At 47.3% G+C, this 25,747-nt stretch overlaps 11 protein-coding genes across 11 annotated transcripts; 7 read left to right on the top strand and 4 right to left on the bottom strand.

Annotated features, from left to right (window-relative positions):
* Nucleotides 1–401: 401 nt before the first annotated feature.
* FPRO_13724 (uncharacterized protein) lies at nucleotides 402–2,261 on the bottom strand (the record flags this gene model as incomplete). The annotated part of the gene is made up of 1 exon (XM_031218671.1): nucleotides 402–2,261. The coding sequence occupies one exon, from the start codon at nucleotides 2,259–2,261 to the stop codon at nucleotides 402–404; it is 1,860 nt and encodes a 619-aa protein (XP_031084506.1).
* A 1,018-nt stretch (nucleotides 2,262–3,279) lies between these two features.
* FPRO_13723 (uncharacterized protein) lies at nucleotides 3,280–4,791 on the top strand (the record flags this gene model as incomplete). The annotated part of the gene is made up of 1 exon (XM_031218669.1): nucleotides 3,280–4,791. The coding sequence occupies one exon, from the start codon at nucleotides 3,280–3,282 to the stop codon at nucleotides 4,789–4,791; it is 1,512 nt and encodes a 503-aa protein (XP_031084505.1).
* Nucleotides 4,792–6,392: 1,601 nt separating this feature from the next.
* On the top strand, nucleotides 6,393–7,889 carry FPRO_13722 (uncharacterized protein; the record flags this gene model as incomplete). The annotated part of the gene is made up of 3 exons (XM_031218668.1): nucleotides 6,393–6,845; nucleotides 6,897–7,040; nucleotides 7,089–7,889. 3 exons carry the CDS (start codon nucleotides 6,393–6,395, stop codon nucleotides 7,887–7,889), a joined length of 1,398 nt encoding a protein of 465 aa, XP_031084504.1.
* Nucleotides 7,890–9,451: 1,562 nt separating this feature from the next.
* FPRO_13721 (uncharacterized protein) lies at nucleotides 9,452–10,640 on the top strand (the record flags this gene model as incomplete). Its single annotated transcript, XM_031218667.1, has 5 exons — nucleotides 9,452–9,508; nucleotides 9,616–9,853; nucleotides 9,903–9,963; nucleotides 10,013–10,420; nucleotides 10,478–10,640. 5 exons carry the CDS (start codon nucleotides 9,452–9,454, stop codon nucleotides 10,638–10,640), a joined length of 927 nt encoding a protein of 308 aa, XP_031084503.1.
* A 302-nt stretch (nucleotides 10,641–10,942) lies between these two features.
* FPRO_13720 (uncharacterized protein) lies at nucleotides 10,943–11,965 on the bottom strand (the record flags this gene model as incomplete). The annotated part of the gene is made up of 1 exon (XM_031218666.1): nucleotides 10,943–11,965. The coding sequence occupies one exon, from the start codon at nucleotides 11,963–11,965 to the stop codon at nucleotides 10,943–10,945; it is 1,023 nt and encodes a 340-aa protein (XP_031084502.1).
* A 1,398-nt stretch (nucleotides 11,966–13,363) lies between these two features.
* FPRO_13719 (putative flavohemoglobin) lies at nucleotides 13,364–14,629 on the top strand (the record flags this gene model as incomplete). The annotated part of the gene is made up of 1 exon (XM_031218665.1): nucleotides 13,364–14,629. One exon carries the CDS (start codon nucleotides 13,364–13,366, stop codon nucleotides 14,627–14,629), a length of 1,266 nt encoding a protein of 421 aa, XP_031084501.1.
* A 149-nt stretch (nucleotides 14,630–14,778) lies between these two features.
* Nucleotides 14,779–16,167, bottom strand: FPRO_13718 (uncharacterized protein; the record flags this gene model as incomplete). Its single annotated transcript, XM_031218664.1, has 7 exons — nucleotides 14,779–14,875; nucleotides 14,934–15,026; nucleotides 15,073–15,101; nucleotides 15,151–15,712; nucleotides 15,780–15,926; nucleotides 15,980–16,034; nucleotides 16,086–16,167. The coding sequence occupies 7 exons, from the start codon at nucleotides 16,165–16,167 to the stop codon at nucleotides 14,779–14,781; spliced, it is 1,065 nt and encodes a 354-aa protein (XP_031084500.1).
* A 414-nt stretch (nucleotides 16,168–16,581) lies between these two features.
* Nucleotides 16,582–18,837, top strand: FPRO_13717 (uncharacterized protein; the record flags this gene model as incomplete). The annotated part of the gene is made up of 7 exons (XM_031218663.1): nucleotides 16,582–16,634; nucleotides 16,689–16,820; nucleotides 16,872–16,937; nucleotides 16,995–17,132; nucleotides 17,186–17,475; nucleotides 17,552–18,450; nucleotides 18,499–18,837. 7 exons carry the CDS (start codon nucleotides 16,582–16,584, stop codon nucleotides 18,835–18,837), a joined length of 1,917 nt encoding a protein of 638 aa, XP_031084499.1.
* A 630-nt stretch (nucleotides 18,838–19,467) lies between these two features.
* FPRO_13716 (putative Oleate hydratase) lies at nucleotides 19,468–21,225 on the top strand (the record flags this gene model as incomplete). The annotated part of the gene is made up of 1 exon (XM_031218662.1): nucleotides 19,468–21,225. One exon carries the CDS (start codon nucleotides 19,468–19,470, stop codon nucleotides 21,223–21,225), a length of 1,758 nt encoding a protein of 585 aa, XP_031084498.1.
* A 1,046-nt stretch (nucleotides 21,226–22,271) lies between these two features.
* Nucleotides 22,272–23,914, top strand: FPRO_13715 (uncharacterized protein; the record flags this gene model as incomplete). The annotated part of the gene is made up of 3 exons (XM_031218661.1): nucleotides 22,272–22,658; nucleotides 22,710–22,805; nucleotides 22,853–23,914. The coding sequence occupies 3 exons, from the start codon at nucleotides 22,272–22,274 to the stop codon at nucleotides 23,912–23,914; spliced, it is 1,545 nt and encodes a 514-aa protein (XP_031084497.1).
* Nucleotides 23,915–24,087: 173 nt separating this feature from the next.
* FPRO_13714 (uncharacterized protein) lies at nucleotides 24,088–25,436 on the bottom strand (the record flags this gene model as incomplete). The annotated part of the gene is made up of 3 exons (XM_031218660.1): nucleotides 24,088–24,820; nucleotides 24,871–25,134; nucleotides 25,216–25,436. 3 exons carry the CDS (start codon nucleotides 25,434–25,436, stop codon nucleotides 24,088–24,090), a joined length of 1,218 nt encoding a protein of 405 aa, XP_031084496.1.
* Nucleotides 25,437–25,747: the final 311 nt, after the last annotated feature.

The following is a 25,747-nucleotide window of genomic DNA, read 5'->3' as shown; positions in this document are numbered from 1 at the left end:
TGTCGAGTTGCAGTAATTGAGGAATCAAGAGCGAAAATTGTGGAGTGAAAAGGCGAGGGGGATGGTTTGTTTTAGCCTCGGCATTTTAGTGAGAGAGTAATAGTCAACTGACTCGGTGAGCTTGTCCATATCTGCACAATCCGCTAGCTTGGCTGACCAAATTGACTAACGGGCGAAGCCACCACTCTATCGATCTTGACGGTGGCTTTATCAATAATCGCCGCCTTCTGACGTCACAGTGTTATTTACGAACTGTCAGGCTGGGTTTGAAGGTCATTTTGACTATGGAATGATTCGAGATAATGGTAAAGTACAGGAAGGTCCTAAAAGCTATACTTGAATACACGGACAACATCTTCATACTTGCTCGAGAGCCACTACCCGCCGAAGCCAAAAGGGGACTAGTATACAGGAATCTTGAGAGCATTGAAGCTGTATGTCCAACTCTCGATCGACTTCTTATCATCAACACACGCGAAACTCTTATCGTTCTTCCAAAGAGGTCGCTTAGGCCATTGACACAACATCTGCGTCTCTCCTTTGTAATCGCCCGAAGAAACAGTAGCATTGAGTCTCGACGGCTGCTTACCATTCTCGACCCAATCAATCATAACGTTCATGTTATTTTGAGGATAAGGACCTGGCTGGAGAGAGTTTGTGCCGCAGTGAGCAGCTCCAGGCACGAGATAGAACTGGTACCATTCGGAAAGAGCCTTTTGTGCCTTCTCATCGGACAGCTTTGGATACATGATGGATCGAACAGATTGCCAGTAGTGAACGGAAGAACCTGAGGGAATGCTGGGATCTGATTCGCCATGATAGTGAAGGAGCTTGCCGCCAGCTTCCCTGAAGGTTGTGAGATCGGGATGGATAGTCTGTAAACTGTCGTAGTAACGGACCATACCAGTGTTCATCCAGTCTACCAGAGTGTCATACGTGACATTGTTGAGGTTATCGAGGTTATCGAGGTCAAGTAGCTCAATAAACTTTGCAACGTACATTCCACCAGTAGAGGGGATGTTCAGAGTCCACTCGTCGGTTTTGTTGTCGTAGGTAGGCTCACCATCAGATAACTCAGAACCAATCTGCCAAGACAGGTACGCTCTTTCGTCTTTGCCGTTGAAGACGCCATCGTAAATAGCTTGAGCAACAGCGACACCCTCCGCAGTAATAGTGCCATTCTGCTCTGGGGCATTGCTCGTCTGACTTCCGGGAGACTGTCTCTTGCTGAACCCAAAGCCAAGTGAAGAACTGGTCTCAGCCGCACAGTAGTATTCTTTGCCAATGAGTGACTTGAGGTTGAAGTGTATTTTGCAAAGATCTGTTCGGGAGATGACACCATCTTTCCTTCCATCGAGACCATCGCAGGCCTCGATAGTCGCGTTGACGATCTTCTTGAGCTCACAAGGAGGGGGGTAATAATCGAGAGTGTGCTCAACGGTGGCTGGGTAGACGTGCAGGACTTGCTGCTGCGCGAAGCGAAATGCAGGAGCTCCAGCGATAACACCATCATACTCGTCGCCCCATCGTTGAACCTGGCTCATTCCCTCTCGCCCGCCATCCGAGCAGCCCTCGTAGTAGGTATAGACCTTGCTCGACTTTGACATGTCATAAAGGTTCTTGGTGATATACTTTCCGATCTGGGTCATCTCTCCGAGAGCTTGATAGGAGAACATGTATGTTGCATCCCAGTTGATGGAACCGTTGCCGAGAAGGAATTTCTCGTCGAGGCTGTAGTTGAAGGCATCGTACCCGCCATCAGTAGCTCCAGCGGCCGCTCCATACTTGAGGCCCCCAGTAGTGTCAGTGTTGAGAGAGTAGCCGCCACCGCCAGCAACATAAAACCGGTTCTTGAAGTCGTCGGGATCAGGAAAGGCATACTTGAGGTTCACGGTGTCACCCTTGGTGCCGTGAGTGTAAGTGACAGTGACGTTACAGTAGTCATAAGTATCGGCATCACGCCTCATCGGTCCGCCTCCCATACCAGCACTGGCATTGTAAGTCGCCGTGGAAGCCGTGATGGTAGATGGGATCATGTTGATCCCCAAAAGGGTTCCGTTGGAGGGCAGTGCAGCTTTCAGGTTTGAGGAGGTGCAGAGTTCCGAAAGAGAAGATGCGAAGGATGGGGAGGCTAGAAAAGCCATGGCGATTCCGAATGATTGCAACATGTCGGCAAGTGAGATGTTCTTGAGCGAGTGGAATTGTGGTGAAGTGATGCTCGATATGAGTGCTGATTGCTGGACACGGCGCGACTCTTTCATGATCTTATACTTCCTCATCAACTGCGGCTTCGTCATCTACAGGTCCGAGCCCGGAATCTGCCACGCGTTAGTTTTTCCATATTTAAAAGCTTGTTACAGAAAATTTGATTGAATGAAGTAATTGATCAAGTCAGAAGCTGGTGGCGATCCGAAATTGGCAAGGAGGCTTAGACAAAACGCCCACTTTCCGCGTGTGGAGGTGTTCCGAGTTAAAGTGGAGACACGGTTAAGTTGGGCATATAGCAATGCGAGATGGCGATGGCTCGATAACTGCGAGAGGTCATTAGTTGACTTGGTCTCTATGGCATATATAAAGCCCTGAGTGAAGTAGCCCTTTGAGTATAGAGAGTGAAATACTTAAATGATTAGTCTGGTTGCGCTTGTTTGATCTCCTGTCTATAACACTTAGCAATAATGGATTGGTTTGAGAAAATGCGGAATAAACTTAAGATTAAAAAATAAAAGCGTAAAAAGAAGTCTTCCTGACAATAAGAGGTTTTAAAGCTTGTTCTTAATTATTATGTTAAGGAGGTAGAATATATCAGTATATATATATATTTTTAAAATAAGTAATATTTATCTTAAATATAAAGAACCGCCATAAGCGTATATATGTGAGTATAGGGTTGTTTAGTCTTCCTCTTGCTCCTGGAATTATTTATCTATGCATTTGGCATTAACAGCCTCAATATGGGCTTTCCTTCAGTCATTCCAGAAGCCGCTATCTCCTGTATTGCTCATTTAGTTAGAGACTAAGTTCGTTTACTCGTTTATCAAAAGAGGAAGCTTCCACTGGGAGGGTGGTGATGGCACGACATGATTGGCTACTCGGTTATGGGGTGGAGGAATTGCCGATAAAAGGCGCTCGTGACAAGTCCCTGCTTCACCCAACATCTAATACGACCAACTAGACGTATATATATTCCCTTATTGTTCTTGAGTCTAACTTGAACCTGTCAATCTTCAAGCTTTTACCTTCTTTTACATCCAAGACGATACGTCGGCCGACCCCGCCATCATGCCGACACCCGAACAAGCCTCAGAACTAAGCAATATCACTGTCCCCGACGCCAACAAGGCCAAACAAAGTGTCGATCGAACAAACTACGAATCATTCGATGTCTTAAAGGAGGTTTGGACAGGCCTTGGTCTACCCGAGAAGGCCTTGACGTCTGTTAGGCTTCCTGGTAAAAAAGGTCCAGCTCTTCCTTCGTCATTCAAAATCGGAATTCTCGGACAAGCTTCTATCGCGCTGTCTGCGCTTACAGCTGGCCAGCTTCATGCCTTGCGAAACAAAACCTCTGTTCCTGCGGTCACGGTACCGCTCGAGCATGCTGTCATAGAGTACAAGTCTGAAAGATTGTATACCGTTTCTGACGAACTTGCTCCTGCGTCAGGCGGCGCTATTGGTGGATTGCATGAGACGTCAGATGGCTACGTTCGAATCCATGATGGATTTCCAAACCACGTTCAAGGTACTCTTGACTTGCTTGGCTTGAAAGCTGGTGCTACTCGACAGCAAGTATCTGAGCAGACTGCCGATTGGGCCAGTATCGACTTGGAAAACTGCGGAACGGCAGAGGGGAAAGTCGCAATTTACGCTCTACGATCATATCGTCAATGGGATAAGCTCCCTCAGTCGAGGGCCATCAGCAACTTCCCTATCAGCATCAAGCAGCTGTCCAAGTCAACTCCAACTGGCCTGCCAAGCAGGATGCAGCCTGGGAATCTCAAGTGCCTGCAAGGTCTCCGTGTCGTTGAGATGAGTCGGGTAATTGCTGCACCGTTATGCGGCAAGACCCTGGCAGCCCATGGAGCTGAGGTTATTTGGGTGACTTCACCAACACTACCAGACCTGCCGAGGGTTGATCGGGAATTTGGCCGTGGGAAAAAGACTGTCCAACTCGATATACACAGGCCTGAGGATCGAAAGCGGCTTCTTAACCTTCTCAAATACTGCGATGTGTTCGTTCAAGGTTATCGACCTGGCAGCCTTGCTTCATACGGGCTGTCCCATGATGAGTTGAGAAACATCAATCCAAACATCATTGTTGCCAACATGTCTGCTTTCGGCCCCGAAGGTCCATGGTCAGGCCGCCGTGGATTTGACTCACTTGTGCAGACATGTTCAGGCATGAATGTCTCTGAAGCTGAACACGCTGGGAAGGGCGAGGCTGCTCGCCCAACACCTTGCCAGGCCCTCGATCACTCAGGTGGATATATGCTTGCAGTTGGCGTCATGGCTGCCGTGTATCATCGCGCCGTCAAGGGCGGTTCCTGGAGGGTCGATGTTTCGTTGGCTGGCATGATGAAGTATTTGAGAAGCCTCGGTCAGTACCCTGGAGCGAGCGGCTTTGAAGCGAAGGACTTTGAAAAGCCCGAGGATGTGCCTGAGGAGTATTTCGAGGTCCATGAGACGGGGTTCGGCACCATGAAGTCCGTCAGGCACAGTGCTACTATTGAGGGTCTGGAGGTCGGCTGGGATATCATGCCGAAACCGCTTGGTTCCGATAAGCCTGCATGGTATTAGAATAGTATCGCTACTCACTTATCATGCAATAACATTGGGAAGATCTTCTCACCTTATGATGACTAGTGCGTCGCTTCCCTACGTTGATTGATGCATGTGTATTCGCGATAGATGTCGACGAAGAAAAGTCTCCCCACGAGAGAAAGCCTGTATCTGGCTATGTCCGGCTTCTCTTCTGATACACTCACTATAGATTCTTAAGGTACAGAAATAGGCAGAAATTTGCTCATTGGTGCCCGAGGTTGCTCTCCTGACTTCTTCAAATCTGTACTCGGGGCATGGAATGGGGGGTAACAACTGGACATAACCTTATCGATCCTTCAACCAGTATAGCACGGTTGCTATATGGGCGCGAGCCTGCTCGATCGACCTCATGTGCTTGTCCTGGTATGTTTGGGATGGCCAAGGGGATTGTGAATTCTCGCGGCTTACTCTTGAGTCTGACCCAACTGATGTAGCTACTGCATGCTCTCGGAACTGTGGTATTCCTTGAGGTCTTCCAGTATTTCTTCGACTCCTGGCATTGAGACCTGGCTGAGATAAAGGCTCTTATCCGTAGGCATACCTTTTTCATACCGGTACCTTTCGATATACTGTACCGTGTTTATTATACAATTCTGATCTAGTATCCTCATCGCCAAATAAAAGATCAAGACATGAGCCCCTCAAATTTGAGTGGAGCCTCGATCTTGCTCGCAAAACAGTGGTTGGAAATAGATATCCGGGCCATTTGATATGGATCCTTGTATTATAATCAATTGTGGTCTAGATAGTAGATAATGAGGTATGACACCTCTGCTGACTTCACGGCATTTGGGGGCCTAAATAGCGCATAATTGGGAGGTCGCAATCAGCCCAGAGCGTATAGAATGAAATGATAAAACAGGGCACCACAGCAGCATTCAATTATTAGTAAGATTCAATATTCAGATTGAGGCTGTGTTCGGATCCTTCATCTCGGACTCCTTTCGCATTCTTACCACTATTCTTACTAGTTGCGAGTCCGAGAAAGTTGTTGCTTGGTGTAACTAATAGCGATTCACATTCTATTTTAGCCGCTTTTTCCTCGAATCTTACTGGGCCAGCATCGCGACAAGGATCTTGCATCGCCTCCTCCCGCTCCGGTACATCGTAGCATTGCCAGCCTTAATACTCCCGCCTAAAAGGCGCGTGCATTTACAGTCTCGTTAGCACCATTTTATCAGGACCTAGAACTGGCGGCAATGCAATGATACGTCACATTTTAACGCTCGGCTCCTGGGGCTTGGTGAAACTCTAACTTCAACCCAGCGGATCAATAATATTCCTTCTATATATTCTGCACGTCTAAGCATCCCCAATTTGTCCTTGGAAAAGCTGAAACGAGCATTGGATCATTCAGTCAGAATTTCATCAGTCATGGTCAACACTGGGAAACCTAGCCGTGGGTGCGCGACCTGCAAGAAGCGAAAAATAAAGGTAAACATATGTAGACTCCCACCTAAGGAAATCTTGATATAATTGATGGCATCTCTAACACAAAGCAGTGCGATGAACTAACACCATCATGCACGCAGTGCAAAACGTCGGGGTGGGCATGCCCTGGGCCGTCTGAAAGTAAAATGTTCTTCCGCAACCAAACCACTGCAGATCTTGCCAGAAAGAATGCTGGTGCACTGAGTACAACAACATCAAGCTCTACAGTGACCCTGAACTCTGAAGTATGGAAACGACCTGTATCTCCCCCAGCACGGGACAGAGCTACTACTTTCTTTATGCGGCAGTATGTTTTTGATATAACTAGTGCAGGAGGAACCTTGCCTCTAAGGGACAACCATGAGTTTCTTCCAGGGCTCATCCGCAATCAACAGTCGTCCTTCGGGCTTCTCAGTACAACAGTAGCGGCTGCGGGGTTCGCTGCTCTTTCTAATGCTGGCAACGTATCAGAATGGCGGGCAGAAGCATTCCGTCTTTATGATAGCGCCATTCGTCAGTTGCAGATTGCCCTACAAGATCCTGTGCAGAGAGTGTCTGATGAAACGCTCGGTGCAGTATTGCTCATGGGGACCTTTGAGGTGCGGCCTTGCTTATCTCACATTCGAGTTTCACGTACTAATCAGTACTAGACTATTGCCTTTGCAGACACTGGCTCACTGAAAGCGTTCAGCCAACACATTATCGCTGCAGCGAGATGCATCGAGATGCGTGGTCCAACCCAGTTCCAGACCGTGGTTGGCTTGAAGATGTTCATGCAGATGCGGCGCATCATGGTGAGACGGATTCCCGCTTTTGGGCTGCATTTATTGACCCAGCGCTAGATCACAACATGCCACCAGCTGCAGGAACCCATACCATTCGAGATCTCAAAATGGTCGAGCTGGGCCGAAAGAAGCCAGAACAGTGACCTTGTCCCCGTCAATCGCTTTTCCGAGATCAATGAGGTCTTGGCTAGTGTCCGCGCTGAGCTCAAGTATCACCATATCACGGATCCAGCTGTGATTTCTGACAGGCTTCTCAAGGTCGATAGACTTTTCGAAGACTGGGCGCAAACTCTACCTCTAAGCTGGGTATACAAGTCTTACAGATCCATTGGTCCTAATGGCGTTCCTTCAAGTAGATATGATCTACAGCACGACATGTATACAGATCCCTGGATAGCTTGCGTGTGGAATTGTTACCGCAACGTCAGGCTTTTGATTCACGAGTCCATTATTATCGCTACGCTCAAACACGGCACTACACAGCAAAAAGACGCTTTGCAAAGCTCGGCCAAAGTCCTAGCCGCGATGGCAGATGGGGTCTGCCACAGTGTTGCATATCATCTTGGATACAGAGCCCAAGACGATACAGTTGAGAGTTTTGCGCAGACAATGCATCTCAGCAGCAATCCGACCCCTGGAGGTTTCTTACTTATTTGGCCTCTATTCTTCGCTGGGATCCAGAGAACCACTTCCGCTGATCAGAGGCAGTGGGTTGGCGCAATGATGAGAAGGATTGGGGTGCGGATGGGTCTGCAGTTGGCTGTGTCAATGGCTGATTTGCTATTGGAGACAGAGATACAGGATCTTTCGTTTTCGAACTGCGAGACATTTTTGATCGGCGAATGGTATCCAAATTAGGCAAATAACATTTCTATTCTCACTATCCATACCGCTTTCTCGTGCTTCACTGCCTGGCAACACATTTGCTATCCTCCCCTCTGTCGCATCCGCATAATTTGATGACGGCTTGTTGGTTGTCCAGGATGTAAACATGTTGCAGGGTTGCTGGTAGGGCTATCCGGCCATCCAATGAAAACGGCATACAACCGAACCCTTGCAGTCTCGTAAGCCGATCCCCCCGGTCTCCTCAAGTGGAGAGGGGTGATGACTGATCCAAGCTAAGGTTATTTCTAGTTAGCCATGCGAGAGAGCCAATCAGCGCTGCAAGTCTCCCATGGTATGGATCTATGCACAGCCCTGTAAAGATCATCTGCCAAGAGTGTTCCTGTCAGATGCAAGGTTGACTATCAGGGCCCAAGCGGCCGCGGCGTATCATGTCGTTGTTAGGGTGCAGTCAGTTGCGGATCACCTCGGTCAAATATCAATATTATTGGTCGATGTAACTGTTAAATGCAATTCCTTGTAGAGTTCTATATGATTCGACACTGGTATGCCTGTAGCAAGTCTGATGATCCGCCAGACTGAATTCGTAATGATTTCAAATTCATGCTGCTAGAGACACGGCAAATTCCGTTGAACCAACAAAGTTCTGCAGATCTGATTCTATCCGTTGAGAACCCAAGCCATCAAGCTGTTGGCGACTGATAATCATGTTTCACAGAGAAAAGTCGTGGTAGTCTCTGCTATCCAGGCCATATTCAATGCAAATCCATTATCTGTCAAGCAGTAGTTCATGCTGATTTAAATTGATCTTTAGAAGGGATCTTTGAGTATAATGGTCTGAATGCTTTGACATCAGAGGCGGGCCGACACTTGGTTGAAGCCCCGTTATCCAAGTCTTGGTATTCTGGTACTTGAAATATAATCTATATATCTAGAAAACCTAAAATTATTCGTGCTCAAGGCAGATTAAGTCTAAGAAGCTGGGTCAACGCAAGGTAGCCATGACACTTGTAATGACTAGTGTCACGTACACCCAAGTACATTGGCCGCTCCGCAAGGCTTACCGTTTTTCATTTCGAGCTGTGTCGTGGTAGATGAGAGTTGGGATGTCGATCCTTGTATGTCGATCCTTCAATATTGCAAATCCACTACTGTTTTCATTTCATCACGCAGCCACGGTTGGATAGATTGTATATGAATACCCATGTATAGCAATGAGCCCAAAGATTAGCTTGAATTTAGTTGCATAACCTTAACTGAGGTCACAGGGGTCTGTTTCTTTGCCCTTCCCTGTTCCATAACTTTGGGTAGAGGCTAAGTACGAGCTTATTCCTTTGAAACAGTTACACGACAGTGAAGTCAGGGTCTCGGCGAGGATCCCATGCGAATGCGAAAGTGGCAGTGTTGTGTAGATCAGTTCTAATAGTATATAAGAATGGATGTTCGATCCTGATAAAGTGTCTCTTAAAAGTAAGAGCGATAAAGTCTTATAGTAATCCTTTTTATCTAGCTTTTTTTTCCGACTAAGATCCTTTTTCCGGTTCTGTTTCCCAACGGTGAAGAGAGCTTTTATCACCATGAACGACACGGGGAACTTTGTGATATTTGGCCCCAAGGCCAACTGTACCTTGGAAGTACGTTTATTCCCACATTAGATCCAGTCCGCAGCTGGTACCTACCTCTGAGCCAAGCTCTATAAGCTTTGGTATTGACTACTGTTCTTTGCTCACGATCTTGTCAGCTATGCCCTATCGAGATGAGCGTTTATGGTTACCGACCTTCTCTCCCTGCCAATATTACTTTTGCCGCTTTATTCACCTTTGCGACTTTTGCGCATGCCTACTTGGGTTTCAAATGGAAAACACCCTGGTTTATATGGTACATGATCCTGAGCTGCACACATAAAGTTACGGGGTATATAGCACGTATTCTGCTCTGGATCAATCCTTGGAGTTTCGGTGCATTTATTACCCAAATCAGTAAGTACTTCAAACTCTCAATGACGAACGGCGTACTAATATGTCACAGTTGCTATCACTCAAGCTCCTGTTTTCTACTGTGCCGCAATCTATGTCACCCTTGGCCAAAGGTATGATTATCACTAGGCGGATATCACCAATTGACTGACTTTTGTCCAGTATTGAGCATTATGGACCAAGCCTTGCTCGATTTCCCACCAAATACTTCGCCTGGGTATTTGTACCCATGGATATCATCTCGCTGATCTTGCAAGGTACTGGAGGAGGTCTCTCAGCATCCTCATCCGGTGCTAGCCAGATCGGTGTTGATGTCGCCATGGCAGGACTGATTCTACAAGTCATTATGCTGGTCGCATTTAGCCTCTTGTTCGGTGACTACATGTTTCGATACCTACGGTCGAAGAAGTCTCGGAATCTCGGGTCAAGAGACAAGCTGTTCTTTGCCTTCCTCGCCATTGCAGTCCTTGCTACTTTGGCTCGTTGTATCTTCCGTGCCGATGAGCTCAAAGAGGGTTACCAAGGGGAGCTGATCAAGCATGAGGATCTATTTGTTGCTTTAGAAGGGGTGTAAGTCTAATCTTTCTATCTGCCATAGGTCATCTTAATACTCACTGATGTTTCTAGATTGATTGCTGTGGCAGTCTTTTCCCTCTTTATTGCCCATCCTGGCTTCGTCTTCAACCGGCTAGCGGAGGTTTACTACTCTGTTGCTACTGGCACTGAAGCCACTGACGAGATGGCCTATCGATCCAAGCTTGCGGATCCTGTCAGTGAGTCAGAGCACTAGGGTTGTCAGAACGAGCATGGGCCCAATACCCAAGGCTAGTATTGTCTGTGTGATCTTGGTGGCATATCTCGGGTTAGAAGCAGCATACAAGGGCGATGGATTATATGGCAGCAGTATTTAGCGATAGTAAGATGATATTTGTCTAGACTTGTGCCATTCCTCACGAATTGTTGGGAATGCTGGGCTTTTGAAATGTCTCTTGGTACGATAGATGTATAAAGAATATATACTGGCACTTCCCGCTCCTAAGACCACAGTTCCAACTATTCTTTACCTCTCCAAGCAGAAGTATTCGGTAATCTCTATGGACGAACCTTTACGGCGACAATCTTAGCACCCTCCGTCTTGGTCCCATCGACAGGCTTCGCAAGTGCACCCGACGTGGAAACATACAACGTCTTCTCCCCCTTCTTCCCATAACTAAATGCAGCAGCCGTCGATCCCGCAACTGTCATCTCGTGAATACCGCCAACGACTGTTTTCCACTTCCCAGTCTTCACATCAACAAAAACGATCGAATTGTCAAAGTTGGTAGCCGCATATATATTGCCATTCTTGTCGAACTCGAAGTCATCGAAGAACCCAACGCCGCTCGAAAGATCTGCGACGAGTTGAGGCTTGGCACCTTTTTTCGGGTATCCAGCTGGTGTGATCGCAATGCGGTATATCTTGACAGCGTTGGAATTGGTGAAGTACAGGTAGTTGTCGCGGACTTTGATGCCATTGATTCCGAAAGCATCAGCTGCGATAGGGGCCATCTCGGGGAACACAAATGCCGAATCGTCAAAGACACCCGTAGTTAGGTCCAGGCGCCCGACGAACCCAGCGACAGAGTCAGACACTAGGACAGCATCTGACCTGCCGGGGATAGCGGCAACACCGTTGAGAAAAGCGCTCTTCTTGGTCATGTCGCTGATCTTTCTGACCTTAACCTTGGGCTGGTGTCGTCGGTTGGGAAACTCGATAGCCCAAGCTTCAAAGGTTCCTGGCGTCAAGTGACTAAGAGCAGTCGCTTCACTACCAACAACAATGAAGGTCTCAGGCTTGCCAGGGCTCTTGGGTACCTCCGCGATACCGAGAAGCCCGGTGATGGAGGGGAAGGTGACCAGCTCTTCAAGGCCAGACTTGCAGTCCGCTGGGTTGACGACGGTATAGACAGTGGCTGAGGGCCAGAGTTCCGTTGCTAGGAGATCTCCATTGGAGCGCACGGCAACATTCTCCAACCATGTGCCGAGAGGAAGTTGACTAATTGTCTTTGCAGTGAAGGACGAGCCCAGGGCGACGGCTGGGAAGGCAAACAAACCTAGAACAGAATGGACCAACATGTTGAAGGGTACCGAAGATTCAGTTGTTGTTCTTGTCTAGTGGCAATAAAACATGGAGAGGCTGCAAGCTATATAGATTTAACAAACCCCCTGGTCTTTCAGCCGCAACAGTCGTTACTTTGCTCGATGTCGTGTAGACACCAAACGACGCCTGCATTATAGCCGAGATTTGGTCCTGGAACAATTCAGCAAGTTTAATTGGATCTAGATAATATTCTTCACGGTTGGATGGCTGAATGTTTGTTGACTAAGTCTGACAAGCGATGCTGAATAATGGCGATTTGACTTTGTCAGCTCGGCTTTGCCACATGTTGTTGGTTGAGAGATGTCGTTATGGAGTAAACCCTACGGTTTGAGTCAATTAGCCCTGGCTCTTGGTCCAATTGAGAATCTGCAAACGGCTTAATCATATCCTTAATAAGCACACTCAGTATTTATGTAACGGTTTCTAGATGTGCACAATTTGCATAAACCTCTCACGTGACAGTCAGCACCCAATCTAATTAAGTATGCTTAGAGAGTCTTCTGCACTCACGACCAGAGTTCAATTCCCCGTTGAAGATAATATATAATTGCTTGCTTTAAGTTCTTCTTCCTCTATGAAAAATGTCGTGCTGTTCTTAAATATATGTCTTATTTCTACTCTTTGAGATTTGCCCTTTTTCCTTATTTCCCTATTTGTGTACAGAACAATCTGCATAATAATCGGGTATAATCTTTTGCTCTAGACGTCGGAATATCTTGTGTTTAAAAACATTCCATGAGCGCAATATCTGCTTATCTACTCCGTAAAGAAGGTATTTCTTTAAAACTCACAGTCTACAATAGACATTCCCCAGAGGCTGGATGTGATCAGACTTTTTCAACGACATGTCAAAGCAAGTCTGTCTGTAGGGTAATTCTCATCCCGCTCGGTCCTGCTCGGTGCTGTTTGCCGAGATTTCCCGGACAAGTTCGCGTCACGTCTGGTGCGACGGGAGCGTCGCACGTGACCATTGAATACCGAGTTCAGCCGACAAATGGTCCGATGACTCCGGCTCAGCGCTCTCAGAATGATCGGAGTCTAGTCCCCTTTGGGAAAGTTCAATCTGAGACTTCATAATTCGCTTGACTCTGATTTGTTGGATAATTGTGTGAAAGGCCTCTGTTGAAGCAAATCCGCGGAAATCTCACAACGTCCCACTATAAAAATGGAATCTTCAGAAAGCATGCTTCATCCTGGCATCTGGCGATGGGTCAAGGATGACAAAATCAAGTTTCACGAGCACGAGCACGAGCAATGGAAATTGTGCCGTTAATTGACTATATATAGTACGAAGACATGCCGGCGCTTTCAGCATTTCTCTGCATCACCCACTCAGAGATTAATTCATTCTTCTTCTATTCCAACTATCCATCATGTCGTTAACAACTTCCCAAGTTGACATTGTCAAGTCAACAGCCCCTGTACTCAAAATTCATGGAGAGACTATTACATCCTTATTCTACAAGAACTTGATTGGCACCTACCCCGATCTCCGTAATATCTTCAACCTCAGCCATCAGCACGACGGCGCTCAAGCCAAAGCTCTGGCTGGTGCTGTGCTTGCGTATGCCACCTATATTGATAAGCCCGAATTCCTGGCGTCTACGATTGAACGTATTGCCCAGAGACATGTCAGTCTCAAGGTTACGGAAGATCAATATGCTCTTGTTGGCGAGCAGCTTATCAAAGCCATTGGAGAAGTGCTGGGCGATGCCCTCACGGATGACATCGCTGATGCGTGGACGGCTGCCTACGGTCAACTAGCCAATATCTTTATCAACCGTGAGAAGCAATTGTATCAAGAGGCCGGCGAATGGGATGGCTGGAGGAAGTTCAAGATTTCCAAGCGCGAGAAGGAAGCAGATCTCATCACAAGCTTTTATTTGATTCCATCTGATGGAAAGACGCCCTTGCCTTCGTTCCATCCTGGTCAGTATGTTAGCCTCCGAATCAACGTACCCGAGCTTGGTGGCATCTTTCAATGCCGTCAGTACAGCATGAGTCAGGCACCTCACAGTGACTACTACCGAGTCAGTATCAAGAAGGAGAGTTTTACTCTGGAAGGAAAAGACGAATCTTTGCCCGGCACCGTCTCCAATCTCCTACATAACCACTATCAGGTTGGAGAAGAGGTTGAGATGACATATCCTCGTGGTGAATTCTGGCTTGACATCGAAGATGATAAAATGGCAAATGAGCCTCTCATTCTAATATCTGCGGGAGTTGGTGTTACACCTTTGATGTCCATGCTCGAGTCAGTTCTTAGCTTGCCTCGATCGAAGATGGCAAACAGACCTATCCTCTGGCTCCACGCAGCTAGAACATCACAGGATATGGCTTTCCGTACAAATATTCGCCGTGTAGCAGAGGGCCACGAGAACGTTGAGACTCTTATCTGGCTCAAGAACCTGTCCCAAAACGATAAGAAGGGCGAAGACTATGATTTCGAGGGGCGACTAGACCTCGATGCTGTGTGTCAAATGAAGAACGAAGAACTGGAAAACAAGCAATCTCAATTCTTCATTTGTGGACCTGCTTCTTGGATGGTAGCAACAAGGAACAAGTTACAAAGTTTGGGGGTTGAGCATGAGCAAATTAATATGGAGCTCTTTGGAACTGGCAGTATCAATCAGGAGTGAGGGGACATATGATGAGAAATCAGATCCGGCGACAAAAAGATAGAATGTAGAATTAGATAATTAACCACCTAGACTTTTCCTCTCTAGGATATCCTCCCCAAGAGTTCTGAAGACGCTAGACAGCAGCGGGGTTTGAGACCACATATACTTCAGACTTGGAAAACGACCTTTTGGACCTTGGACTCGTTGAACAGTTCGTAACCTCGAACTGCATCTGAAAGTGGGAGAATGTTGTCGAATAGGAAGCTGTACTCAGTCAGTTCAAGCTAGGCTCCTTGTATCCTTGACTCGAGAGTATACATACCTGAGAGAATCCTGTTCTTGCTTGAGAACTTCCATTGCCTCGGAAAAGATACTTCTGACTGGGCACCGTCCCATCTGTAGACGGACATTTTTGCTAGACTGAATTAGCTAAGGTAGAATAATAGGACATTAAATCTCACTTATAAGCGTCGCTGCCCGACCAAGGGATCTATTACCTGTTAATAATCCATCGATGCATAGAGTATCATGACACATACCTCTGCGTTATGGACACCAATGCTGCTGATAGCACCAAATGAGCGAACTAAGTCAAATGCTGTTCGGAGGGCTGGCGAGAGACCGACCACTTCCACCACTATATCAGCGCCTCTGCCACCAGTAACAGACTTTACGCGCTCAATCATTTTATCCCTGCTCTCCATGAAGTTCAGAGGCTCGGCACCAAGTTTCGCTGCCTGATCAAGTCTGCTTTGAACACTATCCACAGCAAATAGATGCTTTGGCTTCAGCACTGCCGCAGCAACAATGGCGCATAGTCCAACGGGACCACAGCCAATCACCGCAATAGTTGAATCTCGCAGATCTAGCTTCGGCATCATCTCAACTCCGCTCTGGACACCGAAATAACCAGTGGGGAAGATATCCGCCATTAGGATAAGGGCCTGGTCGTGGATTCCTTTGGGGGCCTTGATCACAGTACCGTCTGCGAATGGTACACGGACATATTCTGCCTGAGCTCCGTCGAGATTGGGAGAACCAAGGGCTTGGCTCTTGATACATCGTGCTGAGCCACCGTTCTGACAGTAGTAGCACTCGCCGCTGTGCACTGTTAGTATTTACACTTGAAATTATCTCATTCCAAGAAGATAACAGCAGGAAGCCTCACCAAGAAGCAGTAAATGGGGAGACGACTTTGTCTCCAATCTGCACGGTCTTGACCTCAGAGCCCAAAGCAACAACAGTACCTGTGAATTCGTGACCCATGATAAAATTCGGTTCTGTTGGTTCAACGCCTCGGTACAAATGTAGCTCTCTGATATCTTGTTAGCCCTCCATTTATAGGATGTTATTGCCAGGGCTACACACGATCCACACAAAGCAGTCATGTTGACTTTTACAATGATGTCCTGAGCATCCTGGACTTGCAGTAGTTAGTTTAGTGTGATAAGAAAACACATTGAAGATTTCGTACTCTGAGGAACAGGCCTGTCTTGCACAGAGATCTTGTATGGGCCGTCAAAAACGACAGCCTTCATCGTTTCTGAGATTGCCATCTTTGCAGGATAGGGGGAGATAAGAGGCAATGACAATTTATAAAAAGCAGTTATTTATTTATTTATCACGCGATAAATAAAGTGACAGTAATAAATGCTTTAAATAGAAGTCGTTTTTAGATCCATTAAGTATGCCCATTCTTCTACTTTATGCCAATGATTATTTCTGCTGCGGCCGGAACTTTTAGATCTCCTAGGAAATCCCTTAACAATTTTGATCCAATTAGCAGCGCGTCGTGATAGTCATGTGAGCGGAACTGTCTCTCTCTCAAAATAGAAACGGAAAATATCATAAGATGATTGGCGAGAGCCTAGTAAATCTCCATTATTCACGTGCCATTTCTGCTCTCTAAACTCCGCGGAACTTCCATTCTCCGCCATCAACCATGACCCAATCAACAAAGCATTACTTTAATGGCATCAGGAACTCAGACTCGCCAAAGCCGTCGAGCTTGTGAGCCATGTCGGTAAGCTCAGTGCTATTATGAAGAAAAAGAAAGTCAGCTGACATATAAATGTAGTCGCAAGAAGTCAAAGTGCACTGGAGAGCGACCGATTTGCTCATTTTGTCAGCGACTTCAGCTTCCGTGCAAGTATGCCGCACGGGGAAGCTCGTCGCAGGACAGTACCGCGAAAGCCCAGAAAGTTCAGAAGTCAGGCTATTCCCCTCTATTTTCAGAACTCTTGCCTGACAAAAGTTGTAGGAAATCCACCAGAGACAGGGTCCAGGTTCTTGAGTCGCAAATAGCGTCCTTATCTGAATTACTTGGGTAAGCCGAAAAAGCCCGAAGCTATATGTCTATGAGTAATAACCAGTCGCATACTAGTTCGCGGACAAATGGAGAAGCTCATAGTTCTGGACCTTCGCAGCCACTCCGTTTAACGACAAGCCCTGATGGGAACCCATTCTTGACTGAGCAGGCTGATCCGAACGAGCAACAAACTGTCTTTTTCTCAGAAGCCCAGTACGGCTCTTATTGTACTCATGGACTATAAGCTTGACTAATCTTGGTGTCAGATCTTACCCGCCAAAAGATGTAATGATTCACTTTCTACAAGTCTACAGTCAGAAAGTGCATCTTCAACCTCTACCATTGTTTGACCTCCCCACCCTGGGAGAGAGACTCAATGACGCCCCTCAGTATTTTCTCTATAGCTTCTTAGCCCTTATGCTCGAGTTCACTACTCATGAGTACTTTCGGAATAATCACGCAGAGGCATCGAGATATTACAGCCGCTCGGCAGCTACTACTATACAGCGACTTGCTGCTGAAGGAAAGCATCACGTTGGGATTGTTCAAGCTTTATGCATGATGGCACTGAGAGATATTACAGGGAAGAGAAATGTAGTTTCCTCCGATGGATCTCACTAATGGTTCTATAGTGAGCGATTTGTCCAAGGCATGGATGTCCATTGGCACAGCGACACGACTGGAGAGTGTCCGCAATCTGTGGGAAAGTAACTTAATACCCAATGATGAATCAACAGAGGAGAATAGATGCTACTGGAGTATTTATATCATTGAGGCAGTCTTTTTCCCTCACATGCCTAGGGCTCCAACACATGATCAGACTCGAAAATACCCTCCCAGTGTTGAGCCTCCGCCACCAATCCCACTGGATGCGGACGATTTTAATGCACCAGACTTCGATAACGCTGTTGGTTCATCAGATGACCTAGGAATCAACACGCACGCGGGGAGAATGATAGCAGTCTGGAGTCAAGTCGCTTGCCATCTCCATGAGATCAGGCGTGGAGAGGTCCAGATACCCTGGCTGCCAGAGTCTACATACTCCAAGCTCAATCTTGCTCTGTTTGAGTACGAGGCTCAGTTTAACCAGAGACACCTGATGAGGAGCCTCTTCCCTTTTAAGAGATCTTCAGACGAGATTAAGGCATGCCCAGAGTATTGGAATCCATGGTTGACCACGCATTTAGTATTGCATGCGTCTCTCGCCTTATTGAACCACCCTTTCATTCACTTGGTGGCTTTACGCCGCAATAAAGATATGAGCCAGTCCAGGCTGTTCTTACAGCAGGTCGTGGACCAAGCCCTCTTTCACTCTGGGTGGGTATTCTGGCTTGTTGGAATATTTGAAGATTTGAACATTGAGATATACAATCCCCTCATTGGACTAGCTGTTGCAGCAACATCGACAATTCCCTGGCTCTACCAATTCGTGAAGAATGCCAAGGTTGCTTGCAAAGCCAGCCAGAATTTAGCCAAGGGACAGAGATTGCTACAGCGCCTGTCTAAGACGTGGCCATGCATGTCACAAAAAGTAAGCTCCTCCACTGCGAACCCTGTGTTTACTAACCGTAAGCACCAGCTCGAAAGCCTCCAACGACTCCAATCGCTTATCATTGGAAAGTCACCTGAAGCCGGTGCTGCTGATACCACGATTAACTTTCCACCGTCTATGATATGGGAACTTCTCGATCCTATCATTCACAATATCAGACAATCCACAAACCGCTCTGTATCTACAGAGGGTCTTCCTTACGTCAGTATACACGTCACAACAGACTTCTTGCATCCTCTGGCGGATGACGAAGGTGATCAGGCGTTGGGTCACTTCAATTGGGAAGACAGTCTCATGTATGGGAATGACCTGTTGCAGGACAATTGCCCGTCATCGCTTGTCCCCTTTGATTTTAATGTAACATAGTCTCGCGCTGCGAGAATAGCTATTTTTTGTATCTCGCAGGTGACAATAGTGAATGGGAAAAGCGGTAGTACCTGAATAATTGGCATCGGGAAACGGCATTTAACAGCTCCGATTAGTTTACCAGGTCGGAATGTGCCGTGACCCAGACCAACGCTAATTGTAAACCCGCCCATATCCATCACCTGTCATAATCACGCAACGATAGAGCTAGCGCAAGGTCAAAAAAGGTTCGACAAGCCTCGTGATTTGCGAAATGGCATGCAAAGTCTAAGAGCGAAGAGAGTTATTGCCGGTAGCCCGATTATGACAATTCACTTAGCTTATCTTGCAGCGCCATCTACTGTGACGTAGTCACGATCTTCTGGAAAGCGTCAAGTCGGCCCACTGTCAGAAGCTAATTACATGTGATGGTCGGGTTGGGCTACCAAAACCTCGGGCACTAACAAATCGCCAACGGACTTGTCAACGATCAGATCATATCGTGGGAGAGAGTTTGCTTGCATCACGCAAGATGGAAATGAAGATAAATTAAAAGAGTTGGCCATGGTCGGTGAAATTATTCTTGATATAACCACCACATATAAACTTTACTTTATTCCAATATCTTCAGCAAACAACTCACTCTTCACTATGTATTACAGCAAAGGCAACTACGAAGCCTTTGCGCGACCACTCAAGCCCGAAGGCATTGAGTCCAAAACGGCATGGATTGTCGGCTCTGGCCTCGCTGGTCTTTCAACTGCCGCATTCCTTGTGCGCGATGCTCAAATGCCAGGAGAGAACATCACCATCCTGGAAGAACTCAAGATCCCAGGCGGTGCCTTAGATGGCATCAAGGAACCCGAGAAAGGGTTCGTCATCCGCGGTGGTCGCGAGATGGAATCTCACTTCGAGTGCCTTTGGGATCTCTTCCGTTCTGTTCCCTCGATTGAGGAGAAGGGAGCTAGTGTTCTTGATGAGTTTTATTGGCTCAACAAGAGAGATCCGAACTTCTCGCTCCAGCGCGCCACGATCAAGCAAGGTCAAGATGCAGAGACTGGGAAGCTGTTTACCCTGACCGAAAAGGCCCAATCAGAGATGACGAGGCTTTTCCTTGCTACTAGAGCTGAAGTTGAAAACAAGCGTATTGACGAAGTCTTCGGCGAGGACTTTTTCAAGAGTAACTTTTGGCTCTACTGGCAGACCATGTTTGCTTTTCAGACCTGGCACTCTGCTTTGGAGATGAAGCTGTATCTCCATCGTTTTGTCAACCATATCAAAGGCATGCCTGACTTTTCGACCCTCAAATTCACAAAATACAACCAATACGAGTCTCTTGTGCTGCCATTGCATAAATGGCTTGAGGATCAGGGTGTTGTGTTTCAGTATGGCACCGAGGTTCAAGATGTTGACTTCAACATTGAGGAGAACAAGAAGACTGCAACTTTCATTCATTGGATCAGAGACGGAGAGAACGGCGGTCAGTCCCTGGGAGTCAACGACCTCGTCTTCATGACTATTGGTTCCTTGACGGAGAACTCTGGCTTAGGTGATCAACATACCCCAGCTAAACTCCATGATGGTCCAGCTCCCGCCTGGGACTTGTGGCGTCGTATCGCAGCCAAAGACCCCTCTTTTGGCCGCCCTGAGGTTTTCTGCGACAACATCCCTGCGACAAAGTGGATGTCAGCGACTGTCACGACTTTAGACAAACGTGTTCCTGAGTATATCCAGAAGATCTGCAAGCGAGACCCTTTCAGCGGAAAAGTCGTAACTGGAGGTATTGTCACAGTCCGTGATTCTAGCTGGATCATGAGCTGGACGGTCAATCGCCAGCCTCACTTCAAGAACCAGCCCAAGGATCAAATTGTTGTTTGGGTCTACGGCTTACTTGTCGAAAAGAACGGCGACTACGTTAAGAAGCCTATGCAAGATTGCACTGGCGAGGAGATCACCCAGGAGTGGCTGTATCACATGGGAGTCCCAGAGAGCGACATCCCTGTTCTTGCGGCTGAAGGCGCCAAATGCGTCCCAGTAATGATGCCATATGTCACATCCTTCTTCATGCCACGAAAGGCGGGGGATCGTCCCGACATTGTTCCAGCCGGAGCAGAGAACTTTGCCTTCCTGGGGCAGTTTTCTGAGACAACACGCGATACTATCTTTACTACAGAGTATTCTGTTCGTACGGCTATGGAGTCGGTATATCAACTTACTGGAGTGGATCGTGGTGTTCCAGAGGTATTTGGTTCGACTTACGATGTGAGAGTTTTGCTTGACGCGATGTGTCAGTTACGAGATGGTAAGGAATTGGTGACGTGGCTGCCAGAGCGTATTCGAAGGTTTCTTGTCAACAAGCTGGAAGGTTCACAGATTGGCCAGTTGATGCATGAGTATCATCTTATTTAGTTGAGTATTATCGTGTAGAGTATATGTATTTATAGAGTTGAATTTTCTTGTTATCAAATAGGGACTCGCGGTTAAATGTCTCGACATCGTGTAGCGTTTTGGTTCAACCTCCGTGAAGAAACGGAGATGAGTCCCAGACTAATAGCAGCTGATAACCTAGTGCATCTATGGATCAAGAGCGGGCCTCGGGCCTCTGCCGTCTGGCAAGTTCTTATGCAAGGGATGCGTTCAAGGTCTTATGAGCTCTTCGTCACCGTAGACGGAGAAACAATCTCAACTCAGTGATGGCAGATAAATGGTTTTATCTGTGATTGACCAGCCCAACTCGCTAAGATGGATAAATAAGGTCACAGGACTACATACGGTCCAGGAATTGCGCTCTGCCTGCTAGGATGTTCACTAAATCAGTCATAAGCCACAAGGCTTACCCTGATCCAGGGGATTGTGAGATAGAGGCATGCCAATTCCGCCAATACCTTGAGTTTATTTTTAAGCTTATTCGTTGTTCCCACTCTAAGGCGTATTCGCGCCATGCGCTGTAAGCTGTCGGCAGATTAGGGGATTTGGTATGTGCTAAGAGGAGAGGCAGCTGAAAAGAAAGTCTTCGTCATGGTAGTTGCGGTCTGGACCCTGCGTAGACCACCAGCCGTCTTGGCATTTCAACTTGCCAAGACTTTACTGACTACCAAACAGTTCATCGCACATTATCATGAACACGAGAAAGTCATGTCAAATGTCAAGCGGCTGTCGCAAAGGGCCTAGCTCGACTATTGGGTGTAACGCCACCTAATCTCTGGCAGGTCGTATCGCCTAATGAATCCTCTTCTAAGCGACTTCCGCTTTCAAAGGGCTGAACGCTATCTGGAGACTATCGATCATGGTGGAGGCGCTACCTGCGCCATTGGGTTCAGCTTCATGGCGCCCTGGCGGTGACCAGATTTTAGAAAAGTCTCGAATTACGCGAGGCACTTTCACTTATTTACAGGGCGCTCATCGCAGGCATTGAGGGTGAGACTGTGCTGCATTCCTGTAAAGTCCACTCAACGATGAAATTCTCGCTTATTTTGGCTCCGCTGGTGCTGCTGAGTGATGTGGTTTCAGCGCAAAGCAGCTTGACCGACATCTGTACAGGCAGCGCCAATAATGGCTGTAAAACAACCATCACTGTACCAAACGGATTCAAGATCGTCAAGTCGAGCAAGAACGTTCGCTCTATTCAGTTCAACTACATCAAGGTCAACGTCTGCGATCAAATCCGCAAAGCCCTCGGCACAACACTCGGCAACAAATTTCTCAAGGCCCGGGATCCTATTTGCAATTGCTTCACTAAACTGCGCACTCTAAACTCTGAGGGCAAGTTTACGTCTTCCTCGGCTGGTAACTTTGACTTGGCGAATAACTACTATCTGGATCAGGCCGGGACCCTGGAGAAGGTATTGCTGCAAGGCGTTGCTTTGGAGTTTCTTTGCGCTGATCGAGTCTAGTGCTTGACAGATGGAGGTCTCAAATACTCACAAAGTCGTGATGCCACCTTGAACAAACTTAAGGCGACTGGCTGGCAAGTCGTCCTAGGAGCTGATGTACGTATCCGTTCTATACCACACATGGCTTAACTAACATGTATCAGATGGCCCGTGGAACCTTTCGTGCCATAATCTCCGTTATCCATCCCTGCCGAGTCATAGGTGTCTGCAACTCTGAACAGATTTACGCTGTCTTCAGCAATTACCTTACCGCCTCCTACAAACTTCTCCTTGGGCCTATCATTCCTATACTCAACCGTTGGAGAGACAACCTAGACCTTATTACCAAGTCCACTGGCTACGTCATGACTGCTACGGACAACGCTAAAGAAGCCTTTAATGGGGTTGAGTATATCCTCAGCGGCTACTACGACTCCATCTGCACTGGAATGGGCTACTGCGGGAGCAATCGCCCAAATATTCGAAGGTTCATGACAGATGTGCAAACCGTCATCAATTTGTCCGACAAGCTCAGCACAGGCAGACAGATATTCAGCTTCAACACCAAGACGAAGAGTTTGTTAGATGATGTCAACAAGCTCAGGTCAAACTGGGCTTATATCCCTCCCGCGAATGAAATGATCAGCAAGATTCGGAACAACGACATCAAAGTCACGAAGGACGTCTTCAAGTTTATGCCCGTGGTTAGTGGGATGTCAACTACCTCTAAGAAGGTAGCCACTGAGCTTGGCCCTTTGAAGTCGTTTGTCGCCGAATATCTGGCGGATTCTAAAGCACTTCACGAGCTCATCACCCGTATGCTGGCCATAGACTGGGAGAAGGTCAACCAGGGGGAGTTTGACAACACTGACCAGACTGGCTATTACGTACGCAATGGGCTCATCGCGATCCAGGAAAACATGAAGAAAGAACTGGCCGAGGCAGTAAAGGTCTACTTCTGGCTCATCAGGGCAACCGACTCTCAGTTGAAGGACTTCACCCTGACGAATGGTCGCCGGAAGATGGAGTATGGCACTGTGGCGTACCAGCGATGGAGCACTATTGATATAGACATGCCATGCACCAAGATAACCAGCACGACGGCCAAGAAGGATGGTCTGACGAAGACATCGAACAAATATCGGACCTACTGGAAGTGTCACTTTGGTCCTCATACATCTCAGTATCAGGCAGTTCATGTTCCGTACGTGAGGATGTATGAATGATCTGCAGACAGGGATGGCATTGCTTACGAGGTTTGTCTGAGCCACTAGATAAAGAACACTGGTGGTATGCTAGGTTCCAAGACAACGTATCGCTGAAAGTAGTGACATTACTTAATATATGTAGTTTATTTAAAACCCAATCAATACCCAAAACTTGTGATAGAAAAGAACCCTTAGACTTTCGCTGTTAGCGATGTTGTGCTTTCTGTATCCCCAAAACTTTGTCCCCTCTTTGCAGTTTTTACCTGCTCCAGCTGAAACCCTTGCTCATTATTTCCGTCAGCAAAGCTAGACCCGTTGGCATCGCTTTCCTCCAGAGGGCGGCACCCAGTCCTTAGACTAGCAATTACTTGCTTACACGCGGCTCGGGAGGTGTAATAGTAGATCAAGGCGTTCCAGAACCCCTGCAGAGGGAGTACAAATGCGCTCAGATATCCCAACGGCACGGATGACTTGCCGTCAACAAGAACGTACAGACGATTCGCGCTCGCGGGAATCCAAGTGATAAGCATCGCTGTGAAAAACAGAAGGGCCGTCTTGGCATATGACATAGCTGCCTCGTCACTCGGGCTGCGTCCTTTGCGATCTGAGTGCTGTGTTCTGATGTAGCTTTGCTCGGAAGGATTCGCTACGGGCTGCGCGGGACCGGTGTCAATGTTTGCTGAATGGACTGGCTCGGGTCTCGTTGCGGATCCAAAAACCTGGTCGAAGCCAGTCGGTGCAGAATCTGATGTAGAAATGGTGATTTTCGTAGTCTTGGCAATGACCATGGGATCTGCATTCTGCGGGACTTGGGACGAAGTGTTCCGCTCGTACGAATTCGAGAAGCTATTCAAACGTTTCTTCCATTTATAGATAGTAATACCGGTCCGGACGTATATAGCAAAGGCGATAAAAATAATCAGCCTAGCATCTTGTCAGAACTGTTCATTGAGTATGACCAAGGAATGTGTTACCATATCAGTCCATAAGTGGCCAGCTGCCAAGCATCCCACTCCACGGTAAGCCAGCACCACAAGTTCGCATTCCCGTATGCCCGATGACCGTCTTTGTTCCTTACAAATATAAAGGTGATGCCTATGATGAACGGAATCCCGTAGCATAGACCAATGTGAAGTGGCTCTAATTTCCGTAGCCTAACGCCGTCGAATCGGTGGTAGAACGTGAGGTATACGTTCGTCGCCATGGCTAGGGCCCAAAAGACATCTGCAAACATAAATCTAGCAAGTGGTCAGCAAATGAGTAGTAGATTAGACCAGAAAAGAACTTGCGTCTCGATTAAAAATGCTTGCGTTTGGCACCCGGCAGAATCTGGTTGATCGAGAAAGCTCTTGGACATGAGTGTAGCGACATTGCTCATCATGTTGCCAAAAGAGGCGTAAAAAAGCATCCGGCTGATTGGCTTATGAAACAGCTTCGAAGAACAGAAGGTGGCGATGATGAAGAGCGAACCAAGAAGGCTAGGTACTGAGCATGTTCGCTCTATAGCGCTAATGGCTGATGCTGCGGATGCGGTGACCATGGTGAATAGCTAATGAATCACCGACCTCGTGAGAAGTCATTGGTGTTGACATGAGGACGTAAAGATATTTGTAGAGCTCCCTATAAGACGGTCTTTGATAAAATAAATATGCAAGTAGAAAGGGGTACTAGGAAAGAGTGCTCCGGGGCTGGAGGAGGCAATCTTGCTTGTTTTGCATAAGATCAGCGAACCTATTGCTTTGCACGCGAGTAATGTTTCCAACGCGGCTAAACGGGCAAGAAGGCTGCAAAAAGATCTGCACATAAACCTCTACAGACAGGACTAGCACTCTGTAAATAAGAGAGCTTTAG

The sequence above is a fragment of the Fusarium proliferatum genome (genome assembly GCF_900067095.1).
Source record: "Fusarium proliferatum ET1 genome assembly, contig: FPRO_scaffold008, whole genome shotgun sequence".
NCBI classification, from domain to species: domain Eukaryota; kingdom Fungi; phylum Ascomycota; class Sordariomycetes; order Hypocreales; family Nectriaceae; genus Fusarium; species Fusarium proliferatum.
This window is presented reverse-complemented; position numbering and strand designations above follow the sequence as displayed.